The sequence below is a fragment of the Lepidochelys olivacea genome, assembly GCF_965140295.1.
Source record: "Lepidochelys olivacea isolate rLepOli2 genome assembly, chromosome: 23".
Lineage (NCBI taxonomy): Eukaryota > Metazoa > Chordata > Testudines > Cheloniidae > Lepidochelys > Lepidochelys olivacea.
In genome coordinates this window covers 2,352,141-2,374,274 of record NC_140433.1, presented here as the reverse complement: position 1 = coordinate 2,374,274, position 22,134 = coordinate 2,352,141, and the positions used below count along the sequence as shown (strand labels likewise).

Sequence of the window (22,134 nt, the reverse complement as noted above, 5' to 3'; positions counted from 1 at the left end):
CGAAACCAGCTGGGAGAGAAATTCCATTTAAACACCACCCTGCTCGATTTATTTTTAGCACCGCTTTCTATACCAGTCAACGGTGCAGGAAGTTAGCAAGATGCCTACGGAGAGAGGAAATTAAGATCTTTCGCCAATTACTAAAGACTGTTGCCTTTTGTTTTTCAGGTGCACTGCATAACTCGGATTAAAATATACAAAACTCTTCCAGCTTGGCTGCTGAGGCGAGAACATGAAGAGGGGAGGAAAAAGCAAGAGAAATTCAGTGCTAGTAAGAGTCAATGACTGAGAGCAACTCACATACTGCTGATAATGATCATTCACCTCATTCTAACGAAGGCCAGGCCGCATTGTGCCAGCCGCTGTATGAGACACAGTCCTTGGCCTATGAAACTCTCAGTCTAGCTAGACGAGACTATCCTAGGGGAGAAGAAAGGAAGGGTGATTTATCCCATTTCACAGACGGGGAAACTGAGGCCCAGAGAGGCTAAATGACTTACCCAAGCTCTCACAGGAAGACCACTGCAGGACAGGAACTGGTCCCAAATCTCCTGAGTCCCCATCCAGGACTAAGCAGCGGGACAGCCCAGAGATAGAGAATAACCCTGGCCTTTGTCTGGCACGGTACAGACTTCATGGCGCTTTCAGTGACTCCACCCCCTGCTCTGTATTTATTGGTGGTTCCCAAACTTTGGCCCCCCCATGACCCCTGCTGGGCCCCGAGAACAGCTGGCCATGCCTGTGGGGCTAGTCCATCCTCCGTCTGACTAGCGGGCGCTGAAGAGCATTCAAAGCAGTGTAAAATTTAATAAACTCTCCCCAGGCATCACTGTTCCCTGGCAATGTGCGTCTGCAAATAGGGGCAGGGGGCTCTAAAATGAAAGAGGGAGAAGGTGCAAGGGGTGGAATGAAAAAAACCCCACCCCCACCCCGCTTGCAACCCCATTCGATGGAAGAGGCTAGAGGACACTGACTCCAGGGGGTGCAGAACATTTTCGAAAATCCATCCCTGTGTGTTCAAAGTCTTACCCCAGCCTCAAGCCATATGCTGCAGAAAGCTCCTGCCAGGTCCCAGCGGCTGGCCAAGGGAGGCTGCGCTGGAACTCAAGCTGGTTTATCTGTAGTTAGCAGCTGGCTTCTCACTAAAGAGTTTGGGCCCCATTTCAAGAGCCTGGCGATCCGCTGATTCACATCCACTAACCCATCACTGGGGACTGGAGCAGAGGGCAGCCACCAAAGCCCCAAGATTTGTATATTTCATCATTTGTGTTACTGCAGCACGGGGAGCCTCGGCGAGCACCGGACGCACACCTGGGACAAGACGGTCCCTGCCCCAAAGGGCTTCCATCGTAAGCCAGGCAAAGACTGGGAAAAGGAAAGCCGAGCTCCGAGATGGGGCGTGGGCACCAGCAGCAAAGGCAAAGAACAGAAACAGATTTTCCAATCCAGCATTCAGCCTGCTCTGGCCTGCACCAGAATTCATCCTGATGTTAAAGCAATTCTCACTCTCTCTTTCCTACGCACTCCCCCTGCCATCCCATCCCCTCTCCGCCCCCACACCTACCTGCCATCCCATCACACCCCACCAGCTGCCATTCCACCACAGGGAAAACTGGGGGTGGGAGGAAAGAGTGTCTATCTGGCAGCTCTTTTTAAAGACTTGGAGGTGTGGAAAGAAAAGAGAGAGACCGTACGCTGGAGCCGGGGAGGAGAGAGGGAGGAAGGGCAGGACCAGTGTGGAAGGGGATGGGAAGGGAGACAGGAAGAGGGAGAAGGATTCGGTCTATTAAGGGAGGGAGGCTGAGATAACAGCTCGGCTTCATCCTGGTGTTTCACGTGCCATCTGAGAGCCGCCCACAGAAATCAGAGCAAGGGCAGGAGAAATCCTGCTGAATAGCAGAAAGAGCTTTTCCCAAAGCACGGGGGCTGACGGCTGCAAATGGCCACAGCTCAGAGATGCTGGGTTTTGCTGAGATCACTATTCCCACAACCCTGGACGTTATCGGTTTATTTGTAGTGTATGAAGTGACCGTGTTGTCTAGTGGTTAGAGCTCTGCCCCCAAGCCTGCTTGGCACGTTCCTTCCCCGCCCTGTGCCTCAGTTTCCCCATCTGTAAAACGGGGTAATGAAGCCAAGCTGTTTTGTCAAGTGCTCTGTGATGCACCTGAGAACGGCTTGGTGTCGTGACAGGAGTGCTCCCTAGAGGTCATGCTGTACAGATCTGAGGTAATGAGACGTGCCCGAAGAGGTGAGTCGCGTCCTGAACACAGGACGGAGAAATGGCTCCACGGGTGCCTCCTGTCCAACACCAAGACACGTGCGTAGCCCTTTGCAGTGGAGGGTCTCACAGCATTTAACAAGTGTTCGCAAATTCAGCCTCACAGGTGCCCGGCCTCCTGGGTGACAAGCTCCCCATGCTACTGTGTGAGTTCACGGCAGCGCTGGGAATAAAACCGACATCTCCGGACCCCAGCGCCTCTAACAAAACTTCTCTTCCCCCTTCCGCCCACTCATTCGGCCCCACTGCCTCAGACTGGGCAGCTAGAGAACCCCGACTCACATCTCTGTCCCTAGCTGCTTCCAGCCTTTGCCAACCCCTGCAGCCCCCAAAACCCCACAGAGGAGATTCAGAGGGACCCAGCTTAGAAAGAGTCAAACAATCCCAATAATTCAGCTCGGCTCAGCAGCAACCACGGTTGACTCTCCCAGCCGTCTGGGAAGCACGCTGCTCCCTCTTGGCTGCATTGGAGAAGGCAGAACTCCCGGGTGCCCTCAGGGAAATACGGAGCCCAAGGCCTGCGTGCATCATGCAGGAAATTAGTCAGATATTCCCTCCCGGCAGGCTTTGGAACTGACAAACCCTGATGCTTGCCACAAGCTGGTGTCTAATATTAAAGGTGATTTCTTCTCTGGCAGGGGTATATGGGGCTGCTGCTCTGACAGATGGTCCTGCCTGTCCCTGGCACCTGTGGCATGGCAGGCTGTCAGGTGGTGAGCCAGGCCTCCTGGGGAGCTACTCCCTGCTCTCCCCCCTCCCCTGACTCACGGGGTGACCCCAGGCACCCCCTTTAGAAACTGACCAATGTCCATCTTCCTGCTAGTCGGGGGTTTGCCCCCCTGTTCCGTTCGCGAGGCCACTCCGGAACCCACTTGACACAAAGACAGCACGTGATGGCGAATCCAGTGCCTCCCTGCATCGGTTCTTCCATGGGTTAAAGACCCTCACTGCTAAACACAAGCCCATTTCTAGTCTCCACTTGTCTGGCTTCAGCTCCCAGCCACTGGCTCTCACTGGCCTTTGCCTGCTTAACCAAGGGGTTCTCAGAAATCACTTCCCACTTGCAAACCGCTTACCCTTCTCTGGCCAGGGGACCTGCTCCAAATTGAATGCCCAGGAACTCCTCCATTAAAGGATCGCCTCCAATTTATAAGGGGAGAGCCCCAAATGTGCCCTGAAACGTGGCCTGCAGCCCTGTTAGCAGGGACCTCCAACTAGCTCCACACCCCCTTACCAGGGGGGATACAGATGACAGCAAGACACTGGGTGCATGGGAACTTTTACTGGACCGGGCCGGGGCGGGAGGGGGTGTTAATGTAAACATCCATCCAAGGCAGCTGTGGCCCTCGGTGTCACCGTTCAGGGTCTCTTGTGCCACGGGCTGGCCCCTGGCTGGCTGGCACAGCGTGGGCAAAGGGACTGGAGAAGTCCGATCTTCGTTCTTTGCTCTCCCCAGCAGGAGGGGAGCGCCTGGCACGTGCTGCGTGTACCAGGCATATGCTGCATGGAACTGGCACACGTCCACGTCAGGGAGGCTACAGCACAGCTTCCTGGTTGGCTGTTCCACTCTCACAGACAAAGGTCCGTTAGGGCTGGATCCTCCATCATGTCCTGATCTCGCCCTGCCGCCACCATCATTGTCCCCCTGGCCCTTCCCAGGGCAAGGGGCCTCTCTGACTGCCAGCGCTTCCCGGAGCTCCTGCGGAGAGCAGGATCCTGCAACCAGGCTGGCCAGAAATCAGCTGCGATGTGGCGAGCGCAGGCCGTGCCCAGTTATTCCTCTGTTGCTTCCCCGTCCGCACAGGCATCTCGCACCCGCTGGGAGATGCGGCTGTGGCTCACCCGCCGTGCCACCTCCTGGCGAAGCCTCTCCAGAAGGCACTGAGCCGTCTGCTTCAGGCTATGCTGTGTGGGAGGAGAAGGGAGAGAAGCAGTGACCTGGTGAGCGGGATGGGCACAGAGAGGTTACAGCACGGCTACTGACAACCCCAACTTCCTTCAGGAGCCAGCTCATATCGCCCACCTGCCGGAACTCGCTTCAGCCGACCCGACAGGCCTCCTCTCCCGCCGCTCGACTGGCCTAGCGCTCGCTTCTGCTAACCCTGCACATGCATATGCACAAGAATCTTCTCCTCTGCAGTCCTGCCCGCCTGTCTCGCTCCATGTCATGTCAAATCTCCCAGGCCGTGAGCCTGCTAGGGCAGGGACTGCCTTGTGCGTTCCTTGTCTGGACAGCTCCCATCACAATGGATTCCTAGGTGCTGGCAGAATGATAACCAATCTCCGCTGAACGGATCTGCTCTTTCTTTCTCTGCTAGTTGTTCTGCATCCTGGCTCGTGTCTTTAACTCTGGCAAGCAGCCTGGGGTGCGTTGTGCATAGAACGCACGTTGCAAAATCGTCTGGCATTTCTGACTGCACCCCGATGTCTAACTGCGGGACTCAGGCCTGGCACCTTTCCCTTGTGACAGCTGGGTTTACAGGCGGCGTTTGGGGCTGTTCTTAAGGCCGACCATGGGGAGCCGGACTAGGGCAACTCAGACGTTTGCCTTTTCTCAGCCCTAGAGACAGTCTCCCTCTTCCTTCCTACAGTCAGCAAGGGCAGAAACTCCTGCCTCTGTTTATGAGGCTGCGGCTCTCCAGGAAGATTCTCCGAGAGGACAAAACCTGCAGTACAAGGACCATGGGGCTAGGGCGGCCCTCCCGACCCTGGGCAGCTCCTGTTGGAGCAGTGCCTGGTATGTAAGCTCCCCATTGCTGCATGCAACATTCTGGCTGTGCTCTGCAGCACCTGTACTGGGGACATTTGCCACCACTTGGAAATGGGGTTTTTACACCCCCATTTGCTGCCCTTCTCTGTTCCCCGGCATGCAGGGGCTGGCGTTTCTATTTTAAATGAATCGTTAATAGGCAAAGAGCAGAGAGGAGAAGGGACTCGACTGAGCTACGAATTCTGAGCTTGTTACCCTCAGCCTATACAAGCGCCGGTGGATTCCCAGCAAGGTAAGGCCCAGGGAATCTAGACACGATAAAAGGAAATACTCCTTCGTGTGGTGGGAAGGTACAGGAGGTGGTGTTCACAGCACAACGGATCAGAGGGTCAGTTATCACGACGCTTCTATCACCAATAACATTGGCGGCTAAGATAGGAAGAGCCAAATCTACTGCATCAGCAGATCACTGCAAGGAATCCCGCCTGTCTTCCCATATCGTTGGCCTGTGACACTATCAGAAGTTGGGAAAGGTTTTTTTTCTAAATCATCTTCTGTACCCGGCACTGGGCACTGCTGAATGCTGCACCTCCCGACTGGATGGACCAGTGACCAGAGCCAGTACAGGAAGAGGCAGGAATACCCAACTAGATGGCTCAACAGTCTGCAGAGGTCAAACAAAACCAGCTTCCTACATCCCTCCTCTCCAGCCATGCTTGGCATCCCCAGAGTTCTGCAGTATGGATCTTATCAGCTCTGGGAATTCTGGGAGACTCCCGATTGGCTAGTGAGAGGGGCAGACTCCCTCAGGGTGGAACATCTCACAATTGCAAGGGTGGGAGACCCGATTCCCAGAAATAGGGACCACAAGGATACATCAGAAATCTAACTTTAAAATATGACTCACACATTTCTTGCAGTATATTTCTTCCCCAAAGATTGCAGAGGATTTAAGCCACATACGCAAGGATCACTTCACCTGCCACAGGCATGTAACCACCTCCAGGCTGGGATGTGGCAGCTGTTTAACATCTGCATAGCAACCCCACGCACCAGTTTAGGACAGGAAGTGAGGCAGAACCCCGTGTCCAACTAACAGGAGAGTTTTCAGCCAGAGAGAACGTCATTATCGTTGGCCAGGACACTGGGACAGCTAAAGTCGGAGGGCTACTGAGATCTGCTTGGCCCTCTCAGAGGGGCCAACTCACCTGCAGAACATGCAGCCCCTTCAGACACACCACAGCCAGCTCACAGAGCCCGTCGCAGGTCAGGTCTGCGTACTCCATGGACAGCAGGGGGCTGGGGAAACTCCGCTTCCAGAGCAGCTGAAACTCCCCAGCGGGCTGCGACGAGGCTTCGGCCCCTGCTGCACCAGCTCCGGTAGCTCCCGAGTGCCTGTACTTGTAACAGAGCAGCTCCTGCAACGGGGGAAGAGAGAAACGTGCCGGGAAGCAGGCAGGCAAGTCTGCAGGTGGACAGATGGGCCCTGCTAATGATGGCCAGGCTGTGCGGGCAGGGGAGGGCGTAACCCAGCGGGACGCAGGCGCAGTGTCAAATGATCAACATCTGCAAAAGAGCCAGGGAGCTCCTATCAACCCCCATTTCTGAGCAGCCGTCCCGCCTCCAGCAGGCCTGGCATTTACTGGCCCATTTCAGCAGAAGGCATGCACAGGAAACACACACACACAGTTTAAACCTTGTTAACCAGTAGAACTCCCTGCCACTTGATTTCACTGAAGCCAAGAGCTTAGTGGGATTCAACGAGGGATGTTTGTGTGATTAACAAGAAAATACGGCGTTAGAACAGTGAGGATTTGGCAGGGCTAGAGATTTTCCTGCTTTGGGGCATGAGCTGAACTCTAGCCACTAGGGGGTGTAACAGGGTCTTGCCTTATCTGGTGCTCAACCGGACACTGCCTCAGTTTCCCCAATTTTGCAGCCAAACAAAATCACCACAACCTGGGGCTTTGTACTTTTTATCCTAAGACAGTTCAACTTAAAACCAGGCACACCCAACTTCTGTCTGCAGGCTCACCAGCTCAGGAGACCCCTCCCAAGGGCTCCCATCCTCCACACAGACCAGCTGCCACAGCTCCCCCGCTCCTTTGAATCTTTCTCTGAACTCCAGCTGCCCTTTATATCTGGCTAGGGGGTCATATGGCTGAAACAGAGCTGAGGGTTAGAGGGGATCACAAATCGAATGTGTGTCAATCATGTGATGCAGTTGTGAAAAAAGTGAATAGCATTCCGGGGTGTGTTAACAGGAGTGTCGCACATAAAACCCGGGAGGTAACTGTCCCGCTCTGCTCAGTGCTGGGGAAAACACTTTACTAAAGATGTGAACAAACTGGAGAGAGCCCAGAGGAGAGCAACAAAAATGAGAAAAGGTTTAAAACACCTGACCTAGGAGGAGAGGTTAAAAAAACCTGAGCACGTCTAGTCTGGAGAACAGAGTGAGGGGGAACCTGAGAATAGTCTTCAAGGCTGGTACAAAGAGGACGGCGATCAATTGTTCTCTGTGTCCACTGCTGGTAGGACAAGGAGTAATGGGCTTAATTGGCAGCAAGGGAGATCTAGGTTTGGATATTAGGACAAACTTTCTAACTCTAAGGACAGTTAAGCTCTGGGACAGGTGACCCAGGGAGGTTGTGGATTCCCTGTCACTGGAGGATTTAAGACCAGGTTAGGCAAACCCCTGTCTGGGTTGGTCTAGGTTCACTTGACCCTGGCTCAGTGCAGGGGGCTGGATGCAATGCCCTCTCGAGGTCCCTTCCAGCCCGACATTTTGATGATGCTACGGTATGATTCTATGATCTCCCAGCAGCCCTGAACCTGAGTCACATGACCCAGGGCCAGCAGAACCAGGAGGTGGAAATACTGTGGGAGCGCCATCCCAGTGTAAACTCATGCATGCCCAGCATGGAGGTGGGGGACGATGGAGGTGAGTGGGACCCAGGGAAGTGTCACAGGCCAGAGAGCAGGTAGAAACCTCCAGGACCCCCCCGCTTCCCTGCCTGGAGCCAGCTGACCCTCTCCCCCACCTAGCAGAGTCTCAGTACCTCCCCTAACTCCCCCTATTACCCCTCTGCCCCCCATTCGCAGGGAGCTTCTGCCCCCTGGACTCAGCCTGGTAAAAGGGCCAGGCCACCTTCCTCTGAAGCAGCTGGGACTGGCCAATCCCTCGGTGCCCCATCACAGATTCACACAGCGGATCCCACCTGACACATGCTCTCGCTCCCTGCCTGGGGTCGGCCCTAGACCAGCCCGTTTCAGTGGGTTTCACCATGCAGACAGGGAAGCAGCAGCCCACCTCCAGCAGCCTGCCGTGCCCCTCCACCTACCTGTCCGTATGTGCCCAGGAGTATCTCGGGCGCTCCGTCGAAATCGATGTCCGTCACCAAGGCACAGAGCACGCTGTCATGCCGGTCACTGGCTGGCAGGGTCAGCTGGTCTGCCAGCCCATGGGTCAGGACATTCCTGGGGGGCATGGTGGGGGAAGTTACCAAACACAGAGCAGGGATCTCCCGAGGCCCGGCCCAACCCCCTACGCGCTGGGCCACACTGCATCTCAAACCACCCCCCAGGTAGCCTGGGTTAGGGTCAGGACTGAGGAAGGCTCCTCGGGGGGGACCCTGGCTCCGGGAAAGGCTGCCTGTTGCTGGGCTAGGCGAGCTGTTCCCCTCCTGGTCACGGCCTCATCTCCAACGGAGCTGGAGGGGAGCAAAGGCCGTGCATTCCGCGTTCGTAGGCGCACACGAGACCGGGGATCCTGCCGATCCAAGCTGCAGGTGAGCTGGCGGGAAGGGACCTGCCCCCAAGCCAGCCAGGCTGCAGCGGCTCTCCGATGCTCAGCCCCACGCTCACTCTGCCCTCGCGACCCGGTCATCCCCAGCCAGGGTGTGGAAAGGGCCCTATGGTGGGATGCCGGCAAAGCGCGTCTTGGCACATCCCAGCCCCCAGCACTGACCTGTATACCACGGACAGCTCGATGGTGCTAGTGACGAGAACACTGTAGCCCTGGTCGCCTGCATTACCTAGTGGGAGCAGACATGGCAGGTGGTGACGGGGAGACACACCAGCCAGCGGGCTAACGCTTGGCTCCCAGCCATTGCAGAGCTCGGGGCAGCTTCCCTCTCCGCATCTGTCAGCCAAGCTCATCTGGGCCCTCCTCGACCCCACTCCACCTGCTGCCTTGCTTCAGCCTGACTCCGTTGCTGGGGACAAGTGAAGCGGGAAGCAGGACTCCAGTGGCCTGAACCACCCCGAAATGTGCCCCCCAAGACTTAGGGGCACAGAACAAGTGGCTGTGAGCTAACCCACCTGAACCCCAGGCAGCCCCAAAGGACTGGAAACCGGAGCGAGGAAGGGGGCTGGGTCTGTTTGCGAGGGCGAGGGAAAGCATTCTGTACTCTGCGCTGCAAGGGTTAATGTGCATCAGACCCCACAGAGCACCCCATGAGTTACAAATGAACCCCCCAATGTCCGCTTGGTCAAATCTAAGTCACACCTCCCACCCCCAGCTCCCTTCGCGCTTACCATTCTGGGCAGGGTCACCCCCAGGGGACGGCAGTGTGAACAGCAGGACCTTGGAGATGGGGCCGTCCTGCTGAATGCTCCAGCTCTGCAGCACCTCTGCAACGGAGAGACACAGGGCGCTGAGGGCAAGGCGGGCGACCAGGCGACAGCTGGGTGGGACTTTTTGGACAAAATGTTCTCCCACCGGGTCACCAAAACCATTAGCGGGAAAGGATCAGTTTTGACGAATTTCCCGACTGAAAAAAAAGTTAAAATGTTTCAGAAAAGTTGGGGCGTGGGAGAGGGGGTGTGGGTTTAAAATTTAACGTAGTTTACACTAAACAAAGGGTTTAAAAAAAAAAAAAAAAGGTTGTAATCGAAACGTTTGGAAATTAACAAAACGTTTCCACTGACCTGAATCCAGATTCGTTTTGGTTTGTCAGGCTGTAAAATCTGGGGGAGGATTTTGACTTTTTGTCCCAATTCGGGATGGAAACGGCTTCAAAATCTCCAACTCCCAGCAGAGATGGGAATGCCCATCAGATCCTGTCTGGCCAAGCCCCTGTCCCGAGGGGTGTAGCAGAAAGCTCCCACAGTCCACTCCCCAGGGCCATGCAGAACCTCGGTTCAGATGAGTTCCCCTCCTTCTCGAGCTAATTCATATTCAATCTAACTCGTGTGTTAGACAGTTTGCGTTTTTGTTTATTTACTAGGTAATCTGCTTTGATCTGTTTGCTATGACTTATAATCACTTAAAATCTATCTTCTGTAGTTAATAAGCTTGTTTTTGCTTTATCTAAACCAGTGAGTTTGAGTGAAATGCATGGGAAAACATAGCTTAAGGGACAAAGGCTGTTGCCTAATCCTCTCCACATTGAGGGGGAGGCGAACTGGATAATAAAATTCATACTGATTGGGGTTTGGACCAGGGCAGAATGCCACAGCCCTTGGATCCTAGCTTGGGAAGCTGGTGGTTATTTTGGCTGTAGCCTTTCTACTGTTGGTTCGTGCAGTGGCTAGCCAGAAAGCCTGCAGGTAACTGCAGCTGGGTGTGTCCCTACCTGTGTGAATGCTGGTGGAAGTGTAGGGCCAGGAGCAGGTCTGCAGCTTGTCACAGCAGCTCATTGAGAGAGGGAGCCCAGGCTGGTGGGTCAGAGGGCTCAGCAGTACCCCAGTTCCAGGTGGCACCACGGGGGGAACCCATCACACCCGGCTCACCCACTGATGTCTTACATGCCCTTGGAAGGGCAGCCCTGGCTCACCTCTGCTGGCCTGCTCCACCTGGGCCACCCGGACGTAGCCACTCTGGCACCCAAAGGCTGTGAGACGCCGGCCTGAGCCAGGGATGTTGCAGACGTCCAGCCACAGCACGCTGCGGGGGGAAACACAAGACGTGGGGCTGTGCACCGCCGGGGGGGAGGGGACGCTGCCCCGAGGAAGAGGAGGTGGGAGAGGAAAGGAAAAGGCAGTGAGAGAGAATACGGCGGGGAAGGAGGAGAACGTGTCGGGGGGACCAGGGGCCGCAGGGCTGAGAGTAGCAGCAGGAAGCCCTTGCATGTGAGCACCAGGCTGAGCCATCTTTAAGGGTGGCCAACAGCACAGAGTTCGCGACCACACTTCCCACTTGCTACAGCGGGGGAGGAGGTCCGGCTAGGTGGGGCGGGCGACTGGGCGTGGGAAAGGCTGGGAACCACTGGTGATATCGGGGTATAAACCGTGGGTTAGAGCCGCAGCTGCTGTCAAATGGAAGACTCTGCTCCAATGGAGTGACACCGATCGGGGGATCGGGCCTCTGCCCCACCCACGCTAACACGGACACCTCCTCCCCCACCCTGCCGCTCAGCCCCCCGGGAGAATGCACCCCTAACAAACCATTTCTCCTACTTGCTGGGCAGCTCCTGGAGCTCCGGGAAGAGGTTCTGCACGGGCTGCTCCTCGAACTGGTGCAAGCCTTCATTCTGCAAGGGGAAAGCGGTCCCATCATCAGTCCAGGCCCAGCCAGACACTGAGCTCAGATACACTGGGGGCCAATCCCAGTTACTCCCATTGAACTTGCCCCAGTGTGCCTTTGAGGCAGCATGGCCTAGTGATTGGAACACCACACAGACTCAGGAGACCCGGGATCTATTTCCAGCTCTGCCTTGGCCTGCTGGGCGACCTTGGGCAAAGTCACCTCTCTTTCCCTGTGCCTCAGTTTCCCCATCCCAAAAGGGATGATGAGACCAACCTCCTCTGTAAAGTGCTGTAGGATCTACTGACGGAGAGTACTAGGCAACACTTTTCTATAACCACATGGAACTTTTTTTTTTTTTTAAAAGGGATAGCGCACAGTCCTTCCCCAACGCAGATACCAGCAGCCCTGCATCTCTGGGAAGGAAGTGAACCTGCACCAGGTGTCACACAACAAGCCCCCAGCCGTGTGAGGCCCCGGGGAGGGGAAGAGAGCCACAGGGTGCAATGCAAGTGCAACAGAGCAGGGCTCTTAGTATTAGAGAAGCAACGAAGGGTCATGGTGGATTCTCAGCACTTGGAGTCTCTCTCTCGAGACAGGACATCTCTTCCTAAGAGCTCTGCTCTAGCTCAACCACAAGCTATGGGCTGGAGGCAGAAAGAACAGGGGGAAATTCTTCAGCCGGTGTTATGCAGGTCAGCACAGAATCCCCCATTTCCTGTCCTAAAGTGCTGTACAGATGGCTGGGGAACAGCTGCCAGACCTCACCCCTTTGGGGGCCACATTTGGCACTGCATGAGCGAGTGCTGCCACACCCCACTCCAGAGGCAGCTGCATGGCAGCCCTGCGTGAGGGATCCCCATGTTATCAGCTGCCCCACCCTATTCCAGAGGTGGCTGCATTTTAGTGAAGGTAAGTAATCCCTGTGTTGGAAAGGAAAGGTGCCAGGCCACACAGGAATCAATTGTTCTCCAAGTGACCTCCAGAGCACATGGCTCTGTACCAGGGCAGAACCCAGCAGCAGGCGGCTCCTCCTGGGCACTGATCTCACCTCTTTGTACAGGTGAATGCAGGGGTCGTTCCCACTCAGCAGAAAGACTGTCTCTGGCTGGTCTCCAACATGGACTCTAGAAGAGCAGAAAAGGAAAATAATTACCAGGAGAAGTGGCGATTCCACACACTTGAGGATCCAGCTGTGGGAAAGGTGCCGCTGGAGGAAAGATTTTGCTGCCGACGGATCCCAAAGCACTTCGCATGGGCCTGGTTCTGAATGGTGCTGAGCACCCCGATTCTCAGGGACTTCAGCAGGACTTGAGGTTGTTTAGCACTTCGGGATCCAGCACACACAGTACACCGCCACTGCAATGCAGCCAGCTCTGGGGTGGAACGCTGTAACTCTTTAACAGTGAATGGCAGTGCCATTAGGTAGGTTAGGACAGGGGGAGGAGAAATGAAATTGCAAAGGGAATTTAGGAAAGCAGAATGGAATTTCCCTGGGATGGAATTTGGACTGGATTCTGCCCAGGGCTGACACGCCTAACTCTTCTCAAGAAAAGTGCTATCAGATCTTTAAGGAGCATGAACAATCCTAGGTCTGGTTTACACCTAAAAACATAGGTTAATGTAAGCTGCCTGCATCACCCTATTTGCGCATGTGTCTACACTTCCATTTGTCTCTGGCTGTCATAAACGCCCCGTTACAGCAACGCAGTCCAACCACCTCCCCAGGCAGTCTGGTATGATGGCCAACCTACCAAGATCGAGGCAGGGCGAGCATCGACACTGTGTGACCTGTGCTAATCCTAACAGTCCTCCAGCCGCTGTCCCACAATGCCCCATTCCCTGCATCAGTGACCACTCTGGTCACAATTGTAAACTCCACTGCCCAAGGGTCACGGAGACTGGAAGCCACCCCTGCGTGTTTCTGAAATGCCTTTCCTGGATCACCCGCCTTGTTCTGCACAACTGCCCAGCCGACCATGCCCGTTCCACGTACTAGACACACCCGGGCCCCGAAAGACAGGATGGCAAATCCCAGAGTCTTCAATGTCTTTTTTACAGCTGATGTTTAAAGCAGAGAGGGGCCGGGGGGATGGACGGTCATGCCACGTGGAGCGGTGATTGCTAGTGTGAGCTTGCAGGCTCGTGTATGGGAAGAAAAGAGAATGGCGGAGCGATATACGTACTCCGCATGGTACAGCTGGAATGGGGTGAACTGCAGCTCCAGGTTCAAGCAGCTTTCTGGAGGGGAAGAACAGAGATGAGTAAGAAGGTAAATCGGACACAGAATTACCTGCCGGTTCTCTAACAAAACACCACCACAAATCACACCACAGGCTCTCCGAGAGTCACTGTGTGACCCTGGCAAATCACGGCACCTCTCCAGGCCTCACGCTCTCACTGGAGAGCGGTGACAGGGCAGCTAGAGTTAAGGTTACAGTCAGCTTTCTGTTTCAAGCTGGACTCTTCTATGGCCTCTAAAATCGGCAGGGGAACTTAGATTGAACAGGAATGTGGTGTGCCTCATGGGGGCGCAAGATAGGTTAGTGAGCCGTATTGGGGGTCATGCAACAAAGGGGTTTCTGAGACACAGACACCTCCCCATCCCTCAAAAGAGCTTTTCTTAAGGTTCACAGATTTTTTCCAATACGCAACAGGGTTCAAAGCGGGTTGTGAAAGGATAAAATGAGGGTGACAATACTTCCTTCAGCTTACTGTTTGGCTGCCCTGGCTGTTAGCCTGTACGCTCTTTGGGGCAGGGACTGTCTCTTACTAGGTGCATGTGCAGCGCCCGGCACAATGGGGGCCTGATCTCGGTCGGGGTCTGGGCAGCGCCTGGCGCAAATGGACCTAATCTTGGTCAGGGTCTGAGGCAGTGCCTGGTACAACGGGGGCCCTAATCTCAGTTGGGGTCTCTAGGCATACCATAATATTCATAATTCAAATTAGGCTGGGGAACAGACAGTCATTCTGTCAATCTTGCACTGCCCCCTGCCCTCCTCCCCTAGCTATGGGCTAAACGGGACGTAGCAGGAATTAAAGAGGGGAGAGGAACCTACCCAGGATTCTAGGAAAGCTGAAGGGCCTAAAATTTAACAAGAGCCTCCTGATACTATTTCCTTTTTAACATGTTTCCATAGTAAGAAGACAGGGGGACCCGAATAAATCCATAAGTATCTTCAAGATGAGGATTGCAACAGTGTTAAAATCCCGGCCACCCAGCTCAGTTCTGCAGACAGTACATTTAATCTGACTGAAGGATGCGTGCACCAGCAAAAGTTACACTAGGCAGCCAATTCTAGCAAGAATTCTCTGAAGTAACTTAAAGATCTTCATCTCTGGAACAAAATCTTCATCTCTGGATCATTTTTCAGCACCTGTCAGCTTGCAGAATCCCCAAGGGTAACTCACCTACTGTTAGGATAAAGATATTCAGGCCTGTCTGCAAAGGCCTGTACTTTAAGAATTTAGGTGTATTCTTATCACTTGGCTAGTTCTAGAGGTATAAAAGAAAGAATCAAAATCACCGTCTGCTGGTGTAAGGGCCTTCTCTTACTGTGACAGTCTGAGGCCCTGTTCTTAGGCTAAGGCCTTTGGCTAAGCAGCAGAGGCAGCCATAAGCTAGGAAGCAAACAGTCACATCCTCACATTCCAAACTAGTCACATTGAAATAAGGTGCTATTGGGCTGTTAGGCACTATCAGGACAGGATTGTATTCCTATCACCTCCAGAGAAAGGGAAGTGCCTAGAAAATGTAAAAGGAAACTTAGTTTGATAGCATCCTGTCTGGCAAGAACTCACTTATCAATAGCTGGGATGTGAAATCCTCACTTCTGTATTGTCTTGTCATTATAGTTCCCACTTTGCTATTGTTTGTCTGTATAATCTCTGTCTGGTTCTGTGATTGTTCCTGTCTGCTGTATAATTAATTTTGCTGGGTGTAAACTAATTAAGGTGGTGGGATATAATTGGGTACATAATCATGTTACAATATGTTAGGATTGGTTAGCTAAATTTCAGGAAAATGATTGGTTAAGGTATAGCTAAGCAGAACTCAAGTTTTACTATATAATCTGTAGTCAATGAGGAAGTGAGGGGGTGAAGGGGTGGGTGGGGGAGATGGGAACAGGGGTGCGGAAATTGGAATCATGTTTTGCTAAAGGGGGAAATGGGAACAGGGAATGGGGGTAAGAAAATTGGAATCATGTTTTGCTAAAGGGGGAAATGGGAACAGGGAATGGGAGTAAGGAAGTTGGAATCATGTTTGGCTAAGGGCAGGAATGGGAACAGGGACACAGGTATAAGGCTCTGCGGTGTCAGAGCTGGGAAGGAGGATACTAAGGAAGGAAACTGAAATCATGCTTGCTGGAAGTTCACCCCAATAAACATCGAACTGTTTGCACCTTTGGACTTCGGGTATTGTTGCTCTCTGTTCATGCGAGAAGGACCAGGGAAGTAAGTGGGTGAAGGAGTAAGCCCCCTAACACCTACCACTAAAATGCAGCCACCTCTTGGGTGGGCTACAGCAGCTGTTCAACCGCACACAGAACTGCCATAGCATTGCAACTGTTATTTGCAGTTTATTATTTCGATTACAGCAGCACGCACAAGCCAGAGCCCATCATGCCAAAGGCCGTACAGACATACAGGAAGGGACAGTCCCTGCTCGGAAGGGCAGAAAGTTCCGCAACTGGAACAAACGTGGGAACTTTAGGAAGACAATACATTACTCACATTGGCCAGGACCCCAGGGATGACAACCAGAGCTTTAGGGAAAGCGTGGGGGGACCTTTTGCAACCTGTAACTGGCCAGATTTCAGTTAGGTCTTCTCTGAAAGAGGGTGCCTCACAGGGGAGAGCGCCCACCCTTCAGAGCACTCCCAGTTGAGTCATCAACACCACTCCCTGAAGCACCTGTGTTTTCCCTAGAGGTCCCCCAGCTAAGTACTGAGCCAGGCTGATGCGGCTTAGCTTGTAAGATGTGACAAGATCGCAGCCCTTGGGTTGACTGCAGAAGGCCAATTATATTTACTCTCTGCTGCCCCGCTCCCACCAAACAACAGCACAGAGGTCAGAGGTTAGCTTGGTTACTTACGTGCGATGGAGTCCAGGTTATATTCCGATCCAGGCTCATAGTCACAATAAATGTTCAGAAACGGACTCGCTTTATCTCCAGAGTCCTGGAGAGAGAGAGTGAAAGAGGAACCCGTCTGAGGATCGTCAGCGATGTTAGCTTAGGGAGTAACAGAACCTGTGAGGTTCATTTCAAAGCACAACATTTTTAAAAGGACACATTATCATACCATTTCCGTAAGGGAACGGACAGTTCTGGGGACCAACAATGGAGTCTAAATCCTAGCCCTCTGCTATTATTTATTATATAGGACCCCTGGTCATGAACCAGCATGCCACGGCGCTAGGCAGAAACTCAGAACAAAACCACACTCCCTACCCCACAAAGCTTACAGTCTAATTATCTCACTAGAGACAACAGATGGACCTGGACTGAGGAGTACAAGGGAACAATACCGGCCTGTAGAATAGGCAGCTAATCAGGGGCTCAAAGCTGTCACTGTCATGGGAATAACAGCTGGTTCAGTGGCCTATGTAACGTCAAGCACTTTCCATCAGTAGATCTCAAAGCACTTTCCAAAGGAGGGTGGTATAATTATCTCCATTTTACAGAAGGGAAAACTGAGGCACAGAGCAGGTCTCAGACCTCTTTCATGCTAGCTGTCTCAGCAAAGAAGCCAAGAATTTGGGCTGAGATTTTTCATATGAGCCTAAGGGACTTAGGGACCCAAATCCAATTGAAAGTCAGCGGCAATTGGGCATCTAAGTCATTTAGCCTCTCTGGGTCTCCACTGCCTATCTGTACACTGAGGATAATAGCATGGATCTACCTCAGAGGAGTGGTGTAAGAATAAGCACATTAAAGACAATGAGGAGCTCAGACACTACAGAAATGAGGATCATAGTAGGTCGCTAGATTAGACAGATGTGCATGGAGTTAGTTAGATTAGATCTGCACCCAGGACACATGGCAGGACTGTGTACGCAGCGTAGAAGTTTGCCCTGCTGCTGACTGGGATGAAGCAGTTTTGTTGCTCGCTACATGCTCAGGGATTTCACTTCAGCACCTTCCACACAGCTACATGTACTTTAAAATGCAACAAACTCCACCTGTTGAAGAAAGCGGAGGGCAGGAAAGGAAAAGCAGGTACCTTAATGAAAGTTATTCCCACCACGAGACCCCTCTTCGGCGGCGACTTGCTGAAAGTGTCAATCGAGACAATCTCAGCATCAACTGCCAAGAAACAATAAATCATTGACACAACTGGTTACTATTATTTGTACCAGGGAACAGGTCCCCATGGTGCTAGGGTTGTACAGGCAGAGACTAAAATAACAGTCCCTGCCTTGCAGAGTTTACCATTTTAGATTAACAGTTTAAATTTTTGCCAAAGGTCACAAAGTTTAATGCAATAATAATAAACTTTGCACAATACTTGACTCCTGTTTGCAGGCCTTATACAAACAAAGAGTGTTTTTCCATAACCTCTCAGGTGCCTTTAAAAACAATGGCTACATTTCACCAGAGGGAGGATCTCAAGGCAATTTACAAAGATCAGTCCCATTATCCTCATTCCAGAGACAGAGAGAAACTGAGACACAGGTCCAAGGCCACACAAAGAATCCTCAGGAAAGCTAGGAACAGAACCCAGGAGTCCCCGTTCCCTGTTCTAACCTCAAAACCTCACTCCTCTCCCAAAACCCAGGAGTCCTGACTCCCAGCCCCCTGACCTAACAATGACTACCAGACCCTCCCTCTGCCCCTAATCTGACCTCTCTCACCAAGGAAATAACTGAAAAGGTCCCTGTCACCCACCTCGGGTGGACTCACCCCAACCTGAGTGTGCTCCCTAACCCCTCTCCCCAGGAATGGAGGTGAACTGAAGCACCCCCAACCCCAGAATGACCCCCTGACCCCTCTCACCAGGGGTATAGGTGCACTGCAGTTCCGATTAAGTGAGCTGTAGCTCACGAAAGCTTATCCTCAAATAAATTTGTTAGTCTCTAAGATGCCACAAATACTCCTATGTCCTTTTTGCAGTACCCTTGGCCACCCACCCCTGCGTGACCCCTGGCCCCTCTCACCAGGGATGTGGCTGAATTGCAGCCCCCTGGCCAGCCACCCACCCCCGCGTGACCCCTGACCCCAGAATGACCCCTGATGCTCTCACCAGGGATGTACGTGAATTGCAGCCCCCTGGCCACCCACCCCAGGTGACCCCTGACCCCAGAACAACCCCCGGCCCCTCTCACCAGGGATGTGGGTGAACTGCAGCCCCCTGGCCACCCACCCCTGCGTGACCCCTGACCCCAAAACGACACCCGGTCCCTCTCACCGGGGATGTAGGTGAACTGCAGCCCCCGGGGCCACCCACCCCGCGTGACCCCTGACCCCAGAGTGACCCCCGGCCCCTCTCACCAGGGATGTGGATGAATTGTAGCCCCCGGGGCCACCCACCCCGCGTGACCTCTGGCCCCTCTCACCAGGGATGTGGGTGAATTGTAGCCCCCTGGCCACCCACCCCCATGTGACCCCTGACCCCAGAACGACCCCCAACCCCTCTCACCGGGGAGGTGGGTGAACTGCAGCCCCCGGGGCCACCCACCCCAGCTGACCCCTGACCCCAGAACAACCCCCGGCCCCTCTCACCGGGGATGTGGGTGAACTGCAGCCCCCTGGCCACCCACCCCAGGTGACCCCTGACCCCAGAGTGACCCCCGGCCCCTCTCACCAGGGATGTAGGTGAACTGCAGCCCCCTGGCCACCCACCCCAGGTGACCCCTGACCCCAGAGTGACCCCCGGCCCCTCTCACCGGGGAGGTGGGTGAACTGCAGCCCCCGGGGCCACCCACCCCGCGTGACCCCTGACCCCAGAGTGACCCCCGACCCCTCTCACCGGGGATGTGGGTGAACTGCAGCCCCCGGGCCACCCACACCAGGTGACCCCTGACCCCAGAGTGACCCCCGGCCCCTCTCACCGGGGAGGTGGGTGAACTGCAGCCCCCGGGCCACCCACCTCCAGGTGACCCCTGACCCCAGAGTGACCCCCGGCCCCTCTCACCGGGGATGTAGGTGAACTGCAGCTCCCGGGCCACCCACCCCAGGTGACCCCTGACCCCAGAGTGACCCCCGGCCCCTCTCACCGGGGATGTAGGTGAACTGCAGCCCCCGGGCCACCCACCCCAGGTGACCCCTGACCCCAGAGTGACCCCCGGCCCCTCTCACCAGGGATGTAGGTGAACTGCAGCTCCCGGGCCACCCACCCCAGGTGACCCCTGACCCCAGAACGACCCCCAACCCCTCTCACCGGGGATGTGGGTGAACTGCAGCCCCCGGGCCACCCACCCCAGGTGACCCCTGACCCCAGAGTGACCCCCGGCCCCTCTCACCGGGGATGTAGGTGAACTGCAGCCCCCGGGGCCACCCACCCCAGGTGACCCCTGACCCCAGAGTGACCCCCGACCCCTCTCACCGGGGAGGTGGGTGAACTGCAGCCCCCGGGCCACCCACCCCAGGTGACCCCTGACCCCAGAGTGACCCCCGACCCCTCTCACCGGGGATGTAGGTGAACTGCAGCTCCCGGGCCACCGGCCGCAATTTCTGCCGCAGGTCCTGGTAGCGGAAGTAAATCACCTTCCCCTTCAGGGTGGCCACCAGGAGCCCCCTGGGGCCCCCGCCGCAGGCTCGCCCGGGGCCCGCCGCGCCCTCGGGCCCGGGCCCGGGCCCGGGCCCGCCCGCCGCCTCCAGCCCCGCCTCCCGCTCCGGGCCCCCCCCGGCCAGCGCCGCCAGCCCGTAGACGTTGCTCTGGGAGGCCAGGCGGGTGAAGCTGTCCTCCGGCAACGGGCAGCCCCGGCGCGCCCCCGGGGGCTGAGGCGGCTCCATGCCCCCTCGTCCCGCGGCCACCCGCCCTCCCGGGTCAGGCAGCTCAGCGGACACCTCCCCGCGGAGGGGTCCTCGCCGGCCGGCCGGGCAGGCGCTCGCGGGGGGCAGCTCGGCCAGGCGGGCGGGCCTCGCGCAGCCACGGGCGCCAGCGTCGCGGCCGGTGACGTCACGAGGCCGGGCAGGGCAAGGTGCCCGGAGCCAAAATGGCGCCCGCGGGGCAGCGGGGAGGAGCCGTGCCCCCTCGCGGAGGGGAGGGTGGGGGGTGGTCTGGGTCAGCCCCCCCGCATGCATGGGGTAGGGGACGGGGAAGTCGCCCCATGGGGCAGGAGCTGGGAGGGGTCACTTGAGGCAGCCCCCCCCCCAGGGGCAAGGGGGCCACGCCCCCTCTGCGGGGGAGGGGACAGAACAGTCCCCTGGGGCAGCCCCCCCATGGGGCAGGGGAGGGGAGGGCCAGCTGGGACAGCTCCTCGAGGGGGCAGGGAGGGCTCAGGGCAGCCCCTCACACATACACGGAGCGTTAGGGCAGCAAGGGCAGGTGCCCCACACCTAGGGGGAAGGGGCGCTCAGAGTAATCCCCCTCCCCTATGCAGGCATAGAGTCGTAACCCTTTCCAGGGGGCAGGGCCCACTGTACCCATGAGGGGGGAAAAGGACATGAAGGGCATCTGCCCCCACAGAAGGGGCAGGACTAGGGGCACTTGGGGCAGCCCTCTCCCCCCCCCCCAAGAGTAGCAGGGCAGCCTCCCTCTATGGGGCATGACATTGGGAGGGGAACTCAAAACAGCCCCTGAACACACCTCCAAGGCAAGGTTAAGGGTAGTCACTTGGCCCCAGACAAGGGAGTGCTCTGGACAGACACACACCCAGCTTCCCCCCCCCCCCACACACACACACACACTGGACAGGAAGAGAGGGAAGCATTTAGGACAAACTCTCAACATACAGAAAAGGAACAGGTCCACCATCTTGCCTCAGTTTCCATGCTGGTGCCCTGCCCTCACACTGCAGCAAGTGAGAAGTGATGTGACGCCTTTGCAACAACAGGCATTCTCCACTCAGAATAAACTTAAAAGGGTCTAAACTTCTACCTGACAAGACACAAAGCGCAATCACGGGTGTAGCTCGCTTTTTCCTCAGCAGTGGGGATGGTTTGGAGGGTAAAGAGAGGGTCCAGCCTGGCTGAATTCAGGGTTCAACACAACTGTGATACAAGAAGAGAGTTCTATGCTAAAGTCTGTGTTATATCCACTCATAGATTCTGCCTGGGAAAGTTTTGTAAAAATTAGCACTAGCTTTTTCCATACTGTAGGAGCAGAGGTGGATTTTGTCACTACTAAACCCCTAGTTTGAAGATAGGGACCCTCTATCATAGCAGGTTTCAGAGTAACATGTGTGTTAGTCTGTATTCGCAAAAAGAAAAGGAGGATTTGTGGCACCTTAGAGACTAACCAATTTATTTGAGCATGAGCTACAGTTCACTTCATCGGATGTATACTGTGGAAAGTGTAGAAGATCTTTTTATACACACAAAGCATGAAAAAATACCTCACCCCACTCTCCTGCTAGTAATAGCTTATCTAAAGTGATCACTCTCCTTACACACTATCAGAGGCTCGTTCACCTGCACATCCACCACTGTGATATATGCCATCATGTGCCAGCAATGCCCCTCTGCCATGTACATTGGCAACTGGACAGTCTCTACGTAAAAGAATAAATGGACAC

The 22,134-nt window shown here is 55.0% G+C and overlaps 1 protein-coding gene across 1 annotated transcript; it reads right to left on the bottom strand.

Moving 5' to 3' along the window:
* Nucleotides 1–3,545: 3,545 nt before the first annotated feature.
* On the bottom strand, nucleotides 3,546–20,472 carry KPTN (kaptin, actin binding protein). The gene is made up of 12 exons (XM_084612395.1): nucleotides 20,083–20,472; nucleotides 17,679–17,761; nucleotides 16,550–16,634; nucleotides 13,641–13,695; nucleotides 12,506–12,581; nucleotides 11,388–11,461; nucleotides 10,766–10,875; nucleotides 9,525–9,620; nucleotides 8,956–9,022; nucleotides 8,330–8,465; nucleotides 6,197–6,406; nucleotides 3,546–4,183 (listed from the first exon to the last, which is right to left on the bottom strand). The coding sequence occupies exons 1-12, from the start codon at nucleotides 20,408–20,410 to the stop codon at nucleotides 4,052–4,054; spliced, it is 1,452 nt and encodes a 483-aa protein (XP_084468521.1). The 5' UTR covers nucleotides 20,411–20,472; the 3' UTR covers nucleotides 3,546–4,051.
* Nucleotides 20,473–22,134: the final 1,662 nt, after the last annotated feature.